Below are 12889 nucleotides of genomic sequence, written 5' to 3'. Positions count from 1 at the left end.
GTAATCATAAACTTTAGGGACACCTCTGCTGTGGACCACATTTGTCATGCTCCACTCTGTAGGTCAAATTCCGTAATACACCCACTACACCCGTCATATTTCTACCCTACTCCCAACTCGAGACCAACTTACTCCAATAGGGCTAATCCTAATAGGGGCCATTATCCTCCACCAAATAGAATGCAACACTGGCTAACATCCGGGGAGGGCACGCCTCCATATAATCCCATACACCCGCTGCAACCCCACTGGAACAGGTTTAGCGTGTTGGAGGAGGTAGCTTGACTCGCATTGAAGAGAAATTCCCCACCACAAACCATTAATGCTGAGCCTATTAGAGAACGGGTTCTGGAGGAAAATGCCCCACCTACCCCCCACCGGAGAGGACTTAGTATTCCACTCTTTGACGAGGGATGGGCGAAACTGTACGTACAGGGTTCTGAAAAGGCAGTGCAAGGATGTTTAAAACTCCTTTCCTGGAATATAACTGGGATAAAAAACAAACTGCTCACACCAGAGTGGGCCTCCTTTATGGCCACTCACAATATCTGCCTGATGCAGGAGACCTGGGCACTAGAGGAAAGCACTAGCCCGGCCTTTGCAACTTACGATATCCTGGCAGTTTCTACAGGTAGGGGCCGCCCCTCGGGCAGGCTATCAATATGGATAGGCACTCATCTGGGTATCCAGGCCACCCAAATGCAAACAAATTCCCTAGACATCCAGTGTGTTTTACTAACACCTCAAAACAAACAACAAGTAGCTATAATAAATATCTTCTCAAGGCCTGTCAGGAACGGGCGGGAATCAAACACAATTAAAGCGCTTGATCTCTTTATTCAGGCATTAGACCCCTCAATTGCGATAATCCTAGGTGGTGACACTTCAATTGCCAGTTTGAGCCTCTGGGCGGTCTGGAGTCGTGTGAACAAGACGAAGTAGACTCACTCTGGCGCAACCAGACCCCAAGATCACCCTGGTCAGGGCATGGACCCGCTGGTGCTCCAAATAAAATCTCTCTCCCTTGCAATGTCTCTGCGGGCGTGCAATGGAAGATTGGATCCAGACTCCCCAGGCCTAGCCACGTTTTATAGGGCAAACCAAACTTCCATCATTGATTACCTCATGATGGAAGCAAAACATTGGGATAGGCTGAAAGAATTCAGGGTCGTGCCAAGGCATGACAGTGATCATAATGACTTGGTTTTAACCCTTAAGCCTGGGTCTTTTGGTCTAACAAACTCAGACCCCAATCTTGCCATGGTGATGCCATCTCTCATGGTAACAAACAGGAGAAGGATTAAATGGCCCCATTTTGTGGACTCTACCCGACTTGCAAAAATATATCAGATCGCAATTCCTCGCATAAACTAGATGGGTGACCCAGCAAGCCGTAGAAATACACAGGCAGTTAGCCGTGACGCTAGGGGAAGTGTTCTATCCTGCAAGTGGAAATAAGCGGTGCATGCTTAGGACACACCCCTAGTTTGATCGCACCTGTAAGAAAGTAAAAAGGGATCTCTTTGCGGCAATCAAATCTAAAGATAATGTAAAAATCAGGGCAACTAGATTGCTGTATAAAAAGGAGATCATCAGGGGCAAGAGAGAGTGGGAGGAAGCAAGGTGGGAGGAATTGAGATATGCGCTCCACTCAAAGGATGCCAAATCTTTTTGGGCCATAGTTAATTTGGGTGCTAAAGGGGGGACCTCAACTTCCACCTGGAGAACAACAACGACAGCAACACCACCACCCTGCTGGACAACCTCGGACTCAAGCAGCTGGTGACCACCCCCACCCACTACGCCGGCCACACGCTTGACCCAGTCTTCTCCTCCAGCAAGGACATCTCCTTCAGCCACGCCACCTGACTCCACTGGACGGACCACAGCTGCGTCCACTTCAGCTTCAAAAGGAACACGATCCACCACCACCAGCAACAGGCTCCACGCAGAAGCTGGAACAAGATCACAGGCGACCAGCTCGCAGCATCCCTGAGCCATGACCCTCCCGCCACCTCAGCGAACCCCAACCATCAACCTCTCGAGGTGGATCAAAAACTGCGCAGACGACCTCGCCCCACTGAGGACCCCTCCCAGCAGACCCGGCAGCAAGAAAGCTTCCTGGTTCACCGACGAACTCAAGAGCTCCAAGAAGTAATGCCGAGCCCTCGAGAAAGCCTGGCACAGAGACCCGACACCAGACAACATGACCACCCTCAAGCTCGCCACTCAATACACCACCACCTGATCTACACCACCAAGAAAACAGCATTCAAGGAACGACTGGACAACAACGCCCACAACAGCAAGGAACTCTTCAACATCGTCAAAGAGCTCTCCAACTTCAGCGCCGGAAACAACGACATCACCCCATCGCAAGACCTTTGCAACTCACTCGCCTCGTACTTCCACAACAAGATCGCAGACATACACAACAGCTTCAGCACAAAGCCGACGCACCCTACGACCGCACCAGCGCCCCCCACCACCACCCTCTGCGCCTGGACCCCGATCAACACCGAAGAGACCATACGCACGATGAACTCCATCCACTCCGGATCCCCAACCAACCCCTGCCCGCATCACGTCTTCAACAAGGCAGACTCAGTCATCGCACCCCATCTCCGAGACATCATCAACGCCTCCTTCGACACCGCAACCTTCCCGGAGAGCTGGAAGCATGCCGAACTCAGCGCCCTCCTAAAGAAACCCTCAGCCGACCCCACCGACCTCAAGAACTACCGCCCCATCTCGCTGCTCTCGTTTCCTGCCAAAGTCATCGAGAAGACCGTCAATAGACAGCTGGCCGCCTTCCTCGAGACGAATGGATCCCTCGACCCCTCGCAGTCCGGCTTCCGGGCGAACCACAGTACCGAGACCGCCCTCATCGCAGCAACTGACGACATCCGAGCCCTGCTCGACAACGGCGAAACAGCGGCCCTCATCCTCCTGGACCTCTCCGCGGCGTTCGACACTGTCTGCCACCGCACCCTATTGCAACGCCTCAGCAACGTCGGAATCCAAGAGAAGGCACTGGAATGGATCGTCTCCTTCCTCGCCGGAAGGACACAGAGAGTCCGCCTCCGCCCGTTCAGATCAGAAGCCACCGAAGTCATCTGCGGCGTACCACAAGGATCTTCACTCAGCTCCACGCTGTTCAACATCTACATGAGCTCCCTTGCGGCCATGGCACGCCAACACAACCTCAACATCATCTCCTACGCCGACGACACCCAGTTGATCCTCTCCCTCACCAACGACCCCGCCACCGCCAGAACCAACCTTCACGAAGGGATGAAAGACGTAGCCGAGTGGATGAGGAACAGCCGCCTGAAACTGAATTCGGATAAGACGGAAGTCCTCATCCTGGGATCGTCACCATCCGCCTGGGACGACTCCTAGTGGCCCCCTGCCCTGGGCAGCGCATCCAAACCAATAGACCACGCACGCAACCTGGGCTTCATCCTGGACTCCTCCCTCTCCATGACCAGACAAGACAACGCCGCCATCTCGTCATGCTTCAACATCCTATGCATGCTACGGAAGATCTTCCGGTGGATCCCCACCGAAACCAGGAAGACGGTCACCCAGGCCCTCGTCACCAGCCGACTGGACTACGGCAACTCCCTCTACGCCGGAACCACTGCCAAACTCCAGAAAAGACTTCAGCAGATTCAGAACGCCTCAGCACGACTCATCCCCCGACGCAGCCACATCTCCGCACACCTAAGAAACCTGCACTGGCTCCGCGTCAACAAAAGAATCACGTTCAGACTCCTCACCCATGCACATAAAGCTCTCCACAACCAAGGACCAAGATACCTCAACGACCGCCTCAACTTCTACACTCCCACCCGCCAGCTTCGATCGACCAGCCACGCCCTCGCCGCCGTCCCCCGCATCCGAAGAGCCACAACGGGAGGAAGATCCTTCTCCTACCTGGCCGCCAAGACGTGGAACTCCCTCCCCACCCACCTCCGCCTGACCCAAGACCACCCCGCCTTCAGGAAGCAACTCAAGACCTGGCTGTTCGAGCAGTAGCAGGCCCCCCCTCCACAAGCGCCTTGAGACCCTCCGGGTGAGTAGTGCGCTATACAAATGCTTTGATTGATTGATTGATTGATTGAATGATGAAGCAGGATACCTAGCTGGCTGTTTGTGTGAGGGTCCTAGTTCCGAGAGGAGGTATTCCCCTCCCTCCAGCTCACTTTGGGACAACGTTGTCCCTAAAGGAGTGTAGCACTGCCTACCTCTCTGTACTTACCTTTATGGGGACCCCCTGAGGAACTGCATACCCCATTTGCGTTAGGTCTATTCGGGCATGCATGCTAGACCTTACCAAAAGCCCCATCTAGTCCCCCCTTTTTTGATTACGGTTAAAATATAACCAGTTTGTTTACTTACTTTCTTATTTTATGCCAACGCAGGCTGTCCAGACAGTCCGGCCCCTGCCCGAGAGATAGAGAGACTTAAAGAAAATACCTATCTTATTCTGAATTGATTCAGCTAACCTTTCAAAGTGTACAGGCTCAGCAAGACTGCACTAGCCTTTGTCTTTTTTCAGCATGTGACAATTACTATGCAGCAAATATTATTGGTATGGTCTGGTTCTTCTGTGATTAGGTGGTGTGATCACAGCTTGCTACCGATTACTCTGAATATCTATCGCTCACAGCACATGCAGTGTAGTTAACAAAAGACCCAGCAGCACTTTCTACCCGAATGGTGATGTCAGACTGGCTGTAGAAGGTTTGGTCAGATCACTAGTCTTTCCGATTTAGTGGCAGGACAGCCATTTGTCAATGTGCAGTACGCATTATACACTGCCTCCATGATTGTACCATCAACACTGAGCTGCTGCTGGCCCGGCTGTTTCAGGTGGCACTGATTTTGCCACGTGACAGAGTCCCTTTTCCTCACATAGCAGGAACTGGAGTGCAATGGAGGGTTTTTCAAACAAAGAACCACCCTCTGTATGCACCGGCTCAAAGGGAGACACAGTCCACTGCACTACATGCAACATGCTGGTTCAGACTGACAATTTTTGTTTTCGCTGGTGCCGGCCAGCTGGAGAGAAACAGTTTGCTCTAATGTTGAGCAAAGATGTGGGCTGGCCAGAGTTGTTAATGATGTAACCAAAGCCGTTGAGGGGGTAAAGGAGCTGAAAGTGGAGAATCAATTCTCAGTTTTTCTGAACAGGGATGTTTGGCCTGGTGCCCCCAAAGTCCTTAAGATGTCTCTACTCGGATGCCTCAGTGAACATGCTTTCGGGAACTCTCACCTCCTTGAATCACAGAAGAACCACCTCCTTGAAAAGCCTGGACGTCAGATAGGCCAGCATGGAGATAATTTGAGATTTTTCAGCTGGAATGGTAGAAGCTTTGGGGTGGCAGCCACTAAACTCTGGAATTATCTTCCCTTCTTTATTAGAACACTTCCAACCTTGTTTGCTTTCAGGAAGGCCCTGAAAAACCTGGCTGTTTAATAGAGACCTGTGCCTTACATGAACCTGCCTACTCCAGACCTCACGCTGAGACGCCTCTGGGTATTCGTGCGCTTAATGCATTAACATAACATGCCCTTTTTTCTGCGCTGAGCAGGTCTTCGTGTTGCAAGATGTGGGGAGTTTCAGGGGAAGCTTGCTGATGCATTTTGTGGTGAACCGACAGTGGAGGGTCTTCTTGCAGCAGAAGGTAAAACAGCCATTGCAGGAGGCTTAGTCATCCTGTGAATGATCTATACCTATGCCCTTGGTGCTTTCTGAAAAATAGAACCCAAGATGGATCAAGGCCAGTTGAAGGCCAGACCTCGGCAGGTATGGTGCAACGGGAGATAACTATTGGTTTCCTGTGTCCGACAGTTAAGAAATCTAGAGCGTTGCAGGAAAAACTTCTTAATTTGCACTTTGATTTTTTCTGGTTGCGGGGATAGAAGTAGGAGTAGCTGCCACAGAAGAAACTGACAGGTAACAAGTCAGTATTGGTGTTGCATACTGGAATGTACGAGCCAAATGGCAGAAGAAAACAATGAGGTTAAAACTGTGTCCTGGTGCATTGCAGACCAAGGGTGAAGTCACAATAGGTCTTGTGACTCAAACGTATTGATAGATAAACAAGTTGTAATCGTCCGGGCCCAACACTAGATAGCAATATGTAGAGCCTGTAGATCTACACTCACACATTCTACAAACTAACATACATACATACATACAAAGACAAATAAAGTGATCCTGTTGAACTAGGTTGAATCAATGTAAATTTAACTATCAGCTACTGTCAAACAGATGGGTTTGAACAAAGAAGTGATCAGGGCAACTGAGTCTGAAATACGTGAAAACTCCCAAAAACAAGTTTTCATATAGGTCCTGGCCTATAGAACACCTTGCACTGAAGCAAGGGACTATTTTTTTAACAGATTTGTATTGATTTTCAAAGAAAATAACAAAAGGACAGAGGAACAATCTCATGGGCAATGCAAAGAAGCCGTTAGGAAGACAAAATACATTGCAAATACAGTCATTAGTATTCCTAAAGTCCTCACAGATCCAGCCGCAACCTGGTGTCCATCAAAAGGCCCCTGTGAGGGGTCAACTGGCCCCCCTCCCTCCCGGTGGCCAGTACAGGACTCAGGGCATAATTTCTCTGCATCCAATACAGCCAAATAGCGAGGTTCAAATAAGAACTCCTAAATCCCATCCCCCCCTCCTGTCCTCAAACACCCCAAAGCAAACCCCCCACTCCGCCAGGCATGCCGTGGATTCAATGAGATACACACATGGTCACCTAAACCCCCTGCAAACCACGCCAGGAAACATGTCGCATAAATCGCATCCTAATGAGGTCCAGGACCACTAGAGGGATTTGTTGCCATGTTGACTCCAGACTCATCCCATTCTACCTCCGTCAAATGCCCTCTGTTTCATTCAGCCTGCACCCCCCCCCCCCCCCCAACCTCCTCTGGCACTCCCTCGCCATCTTCAATTGGTTCCACGCTGTGGCAAGGGACTATGTCTACAGCAAGAAAGGTAGGAAAGTTTCAATGCCAGTCAAAGTTAACTACCTTCATTAGCTAAAAAACAATATGTGCAAAAACGACATAAATCACAATCGGCATCATGCGTAATCTACGCAACATTTTTCAATGGTTCCTTATTGAATCTAGGAAAGCATTTTTTCAAGTCCTAAACAGAAGTCGTATCAACTATGGAAATGTCCTGCTAACCACCGTAAATCTGAGGAGGTCTATTCTGAGCTTCAAGTTTTGCAAAATACAGCTGCCAGACTTTTACTACACCTTCCATCGGGAGCCCCTTCAGCACCCAGTCAAAAGACTCTTCATTGGCTCCCTATTAGGAAGCGAACCCGCTTCAAAATCCTACATCTGGTGCACAAGAACATGTTTGGTACCGGGCCTAGCTACTTAGCTGGTACCAACCGAGCAGGACGCTTAGGTCAAGTACCAAATTTCTTCTTACCCCTCGCAGAATCCGCACTGCCAGGAAAGGGGGTAGAGCTTTCTCTTTTCTTGCACCTGCTTTCTGGAACAAGCTTCCATCACATCTCCTATCCATCGTGAACCAGAAGTCATTCTGTAGGGCAGTGGTTCCCAAACAGTGCACTTCTGACGCGGTCCGGAGAGCAGGAGACATTAAAGCAGGCAATCTTCTCTGCTGCTAAAGCCTGCAAGTGGTTTGGAAAAATATATAACCCACTCTGACACATACCACAACAGGCCGCCCCCAGAATAAAAACACCCATAGCCCCGGAAGAAAGTGCCATCCGCACATGGATCGGATAGCAGGCTAACTACAGCATCTTCTTGCTGAGTTAGCCGTAAAGGCAATGTTCTCTCTCACTGGCTGTAATCGCAGATTCCACTGCAAGCACTGGAATGGAGAATGATCAAATCACGATGAAAACAAAACCTACTTGTCAGTGTCTTCAAAAGACACGCACGTTGTAAACACCCATGGGCTAGCAGAGGGCCCGTTCTCATTCATGTTTACATGCAAAGTGTACGGTTTTTGCACTATTTCGGAAGACTTCAGGATCTGGAAGGTGTATCCTTTTATTTCTGTGACAGCATCGATCTGTGCAGCACCTGGACCTGTGGAGTGGCGCAGAGCCAGCTTTACAAGTACCGTGGAGCTTTCAACAACAGCAACCAAAAGAGGCAGAGAGGAAGAGGAACTCCTGACATTTAAAGAGCTGTGGTTCATTTAAATTCATAGGGGGGCAAGTGCAAGCAGTTGTTACAGATATTTAGCTTAACAAAAGTGAGCAGATGTTTTGATTCCAGCAGTATAGTAAAACGAAGAGGGTATTTCCAAAGTTCATTTTAAAGCCTGCAGTGACCCCTGCCAGAGAAATAGATGATGTTTAGCTGATGCAGAACAGGGTAAAGGGATAGTCTTTGAAGTGTAAACATACGTTTTTTAAAAATTGCTTTTCCAGCCTGCCTTTCCGTGTCAATTCTTGCTTGCAGAAAACTGGTTTGGAGGAGAAATATTTCAGGAACTGAGAATGTAAGAGAAGTGGGCAGTTATCACAGCATGGAGTTTCTCCTTTCTGCAGGGGTCATCCAGTGAGGTCCAGGGTCAGCCAGGAGATATATCTGACATGGTATCTCAAAGCTGGCTCTCTTGGTTTTAAAAGAAAAACCCCGACATTTCACCGGAAAGAGCAACTCACCCCTGTACACGAGCCTGGAATGAAACGTTACCCATGTGAATAAGAGGCACACCCATTTGCAGTACACTGTTTTCACACAAAATAAGTACATTACTATAATTCATTTTAAAAATCCAGATATTTTTTTACAAATAAAACAAAGAACAGAGATGACAAGCTGTTAGTTGTTAGCCTACATGCCAGCTCTCTTAATACGCGAGTTGTTTCCCAGTGTGCGTTCCTCCCGTATTACTGGTACGGATGGCATTTTTGGCCTAATGACACCCAACATTGGTTGAAAATATATCTATGAAGATGTGTACAAAGTTATGTTTTGATAGGCTACTAGAGCGTTGAGGAACTGTAAGAGGGAGAGGGTTGATATGAGTGTGAATAAAAAGGGACAATAAAGGCATAGGAAGACTAGGGAAAGTGGAACCAGTGGACATATTCATCTGAAATGGTGGAGGAACAGGTACAGCAGTGGTTCCTAAACTGTGCGCTGAGACACCCTGGTGTCCCTGGCTGGTTTTGGCTGGGATTAAAATGGAAGGACTACAGAGACCAGGCTTACATCCCTACGCCAAAAAAAAAAGTAGTGCAATGGGGAGCCGTGCCTGGAGGCTAATTGGTCATGGGAGCGGCGGGTCGAAAAAGTTTGGGAACCACTGCTGTAGGGAACTAAAAACCCGTCTATTTGACCATCTTTAAGGACGGTACATCTGACCTCCAGTCCCTTGGAGTTTACGCTAGTGCCATGAGACCCCCGGGTGATATGTGTGCTCAATAAATTCTTCTGACTTGACTGGACTAGTACAGCTTTTGAAATCATCCAACATAAATACCAGAACACAGCAGCTGTACATTTATTCACAACAATTGCAGAGCCCGGTTAAGGACATTGCCACTAAAATAGTAGAAAATGGTATAAATAAAAAGATACTATTTGGAAAGCCACGACAGCACATCCATCAGATTTAGTATAGGAATCCACAAAATCGAGAGGAGGAAGTATTCAAATAGTTAATATCCCTTCGATGCAGTGTATGACTTGCATGAGCTTTAAAGCGTAGAAGCGAGTCAATGCGTAGAAGGCACTAAACTCTGTGCATCACGACAACTTTAGTGAAAAATCTGCCAGTTATCACAGAGGTGAAATTTGTGCATTTCAAAAGGTGTATGCTAGCAATGAAGACTAATCTAAAATAGGCAGACATACATGATAATAAATTCAAACAGCTTACAGCAATTAACAAACAAGCATTCTGTTTAGATGGTAATACTATCACTCTACCTGCTCTGCAGTTGTGAATTAGCAGCTTGGAAGTCCGTGAACGAGTCATCTATGGATCCTGATTTTGAAGCGTCCTGAAACTCCTGAAAGTCATCCTCTTCTGGCTTGAGTGTCTGCAGAGAGAAAACAATATGATACCAATTTACTTTGTCAGCCTAAGAGTATATTCCAGAGTACAGTGAATCTCATTTCAGTGATCAATATTCATCAAAATGAAATAGTCTTTATCTTACCCCTGCTACCCACTGAGCGCCACCACAGTTTGTGGATGTGCCATAAATTGTATTACTTGAAGCTGGACTAACTGCCCTGTTCCCAAAACCAATGACTCTGCTCCATAGCTTCTGAAAAGGACTACTGGACTATGCAAGCACTGTTCACCAACCCAAGATAGAGAAAATACAGAAATTCAACATATTTCCATTTGCAACATCCCAACAGGTGATTTTCAGAGGCAACGAAAGTTACTTTTGTGATACCAGGGCACTGCAATCAAATAGACTTGGTCGACAACAATATATTTTGGTGACAGGGAAAAACATTGGATTTTTCACCTACAAAAACAAAGCATAACATCTAGTAACTCGGAGTACACAAGCATTTAGATTACAAGTTCTGAAAGAATATGGTCGCAAGGGAAAATGAATCATTTTCCTATTTAAATATATTACTCATTTTGCCAGTCAGCTAAAAGGTACTGTTATCGGCAACATACAGAATTAAAATTATGAGGAAAAGAACTGCATCAACCACGCAATGGGCCTACCTAGTCCTCATTCCACTGAAAAGTGAAATGTCATCAACCTCTTCTTGGTGAAAAAATATAGAACATCTGCCAGCATATGGAGGACACCAACTCTGCTTCAATTTTTAAAAGAGGACGATGACCCCGGTCTTCTGATACTGCTGGACCGCTCAGCTGCCTTCCACACAGTCAGCCATCCCACCGCTATTCGCACCCTGGAGCCTCAAATTGGACTCGCCTGCAATGTCCTTCATTGGTTCTCTTCCTACCACCACCAGTTTGTTCACATGGGCACCTCCAGGTCATCCTGGGGTTGATAAGGTCTTGTCATCTAAAACGAAGTGTCTTGGTGCTTTTCATATGAGCAACCACACAATAGCAATATTATATTCAATAAGGACTGAAAAGTATGAAAAGGGTAACAAGAAGTGTGTGACAAGGACAATCCTCAGACTTAATCAGCACTTCCACAGACACTTAACATCCATATATTAATCAAATATAATTAATATTATTGAACACAAAAGATAAAAGGAATTTTTCTATTGATTTGTAGTTAACATAGAGCCCCAATTAACGTCATTGGTAGTTCTAGTGTGTATACAAAGACATACCTATAATGTAATATGCCTTAAGTGTTAAATAAACACAAATAAAAACAAAAAAACATATACAGAAGGAAAGAAAGTTGTTTAGTCAACAGACAACTCCTCAGAGTGATTAATGGTATCCGTGATTAACTGGAAGTAAACAAGTTTGTCTGTAATGTTGACGACGTTTCGACTCACAGCTCGATGTAGGGATCTCATCAGGATGGAAAACAATAGGACTTCTAAATGTTCATATGCTGGAGAAATAAAGCATTAGCAATGCAATGTGCTTATGTATCTCAAGGACATTCCAAGAAATATACCTGTGAAGTCTGACCCGTAATAATGTACATACAGGTGCATCCATGCAGAGTACTACTGATGGGTTGCAGATCAAACAAGTCGCAGTGTTTGGAGGGCCAAGGTAGAGGTAATCAGTCTCCCTATGGTTCCTGTGCCTCAGTAAAGCACACTTAGTCAACTTGGCTACGGCCGGGGATGAAGGAGCCCGTCTCCTCGGTCTCAGTGAATGAGAACTACTTCGTCCTGGGACCAATGGGGAGACTTCTTGTTCCCCGGGACGCGCCACTCCACGCCTTGTCAGCACGCTGTGAGCGCGGTCTCGAAGGCCTGTTTTGGGAGTGGTTACTGCTCCCACAGCCCTCCAACGACTGCGCCTTGTTTTACCTGCAACCCACAAGTGGTTCTCGGTGTGGATGTGCCTGCATGTACATTATTACGTGACATACTTCGCAGGCATGTTCCTTGGCATGCCACTGAGATACATGAGCACATAGCACTGCTAAAGTTCTATTTCTCTAGCACATGAACATTAGGAAATCACAATTTTTTCCATCCTGATAAGACCCCTACATTCAGTTGTAGGTTGAAACGCAGTCAACAGTATAAACAGACATACCGTTTTACTTTCTGTTAACCGCTGATATCATTAATCACTCTAAAGAGGGGGTCTGTTGCCTTAAAAACAAATGACTTTACTTCTGCATATATTTAGTTTTTCTTATTGGTTTGTGTTGTGTTTTTTATATCTTGGGCGGATTACCTTATGTGTATGTCTTTATGCACAATAGAACTACCAATGAAGTTAATTGTGGCTGTAGGTTAACTAAAAATCAATATTTTGTGCTCATTATTATATAATATTTTTGATTATTATATATATGTTACATGTATGTGGTAGCGCTTATGAATTATATACCCAGGTTCCCATTAGTTAGAGGGTTGATCCTGTACCTACAATCCTTTTCACAGGTAACAGCATGAAGATTCACCAATATGCCGAGGAGATACAAATGTACTTGAAAGTATCCTCTGTTTTAGACATCCAATGCCTCATATACATCTTGCACATCATCCAGCCCTGGATGTCCAGCACCAACCTAAAGCTCAACCCAACCAACACAGAATTCCAGTTATTTTCCCAAAACAACAAACAAGGCACAGTATACACCTGGCTCAAATCCATGAACCCCGAAAGCCTCAAATCTCAACTTGCACTGAATGCAAAGCCACTTGGACTCATCCTGGAGCCCAATCTCACCCTTAAGTAACAAACTGCCAAAAAACATGT

At 46.8% G+C, this 12889-nt stretch overlaps 1 protein-coding gene across 8 annotated transcripts in view; it reads right to left on the bottom strand.

Moving 5' to 3' along the window:
• Positions 1-12889, bottom strand: part of SYNRG (synergin gamma) — a 515412-nt gene that overhangs the window by 260865 nt on the left and 241658 nt on the right. For all 8 annotated transcript variants that reach the window (XM_086954875.1, XM_086954876.1, XM_086954879.1 and 5 more), the window contains one exon: positions 9964-10076. In XM_086954875.1, the coding sequence (XP_086811001.1) occupies positions 9964-10076 (113 nt within the window). The remainder of the gene's footprint in view (positions 1-9963; positions 10077-12889) is intronic.

The sequence above is a fragment of the Lissotriton vulgaris genome, chromosome 2_1 (genome assembly GCF_964263255.1).
Source record: "Lissotriton vulgaris chromosome 2_1, aLisVul1.2, whole genome shotgun sequence".
NCBI classification, from domain to species: domain Eukaryota; kingdom Metazoa; phylum Chordata; class Amphibia; order Caudata; family Salamandridae; genus Lissotriton; species Lissotriton vulgaris.
The sequence above is the reverse complement of the archived record's forward strand: the minus strand, read 5'-3'. Positions and strand labels throughout refer to the sequence as shown.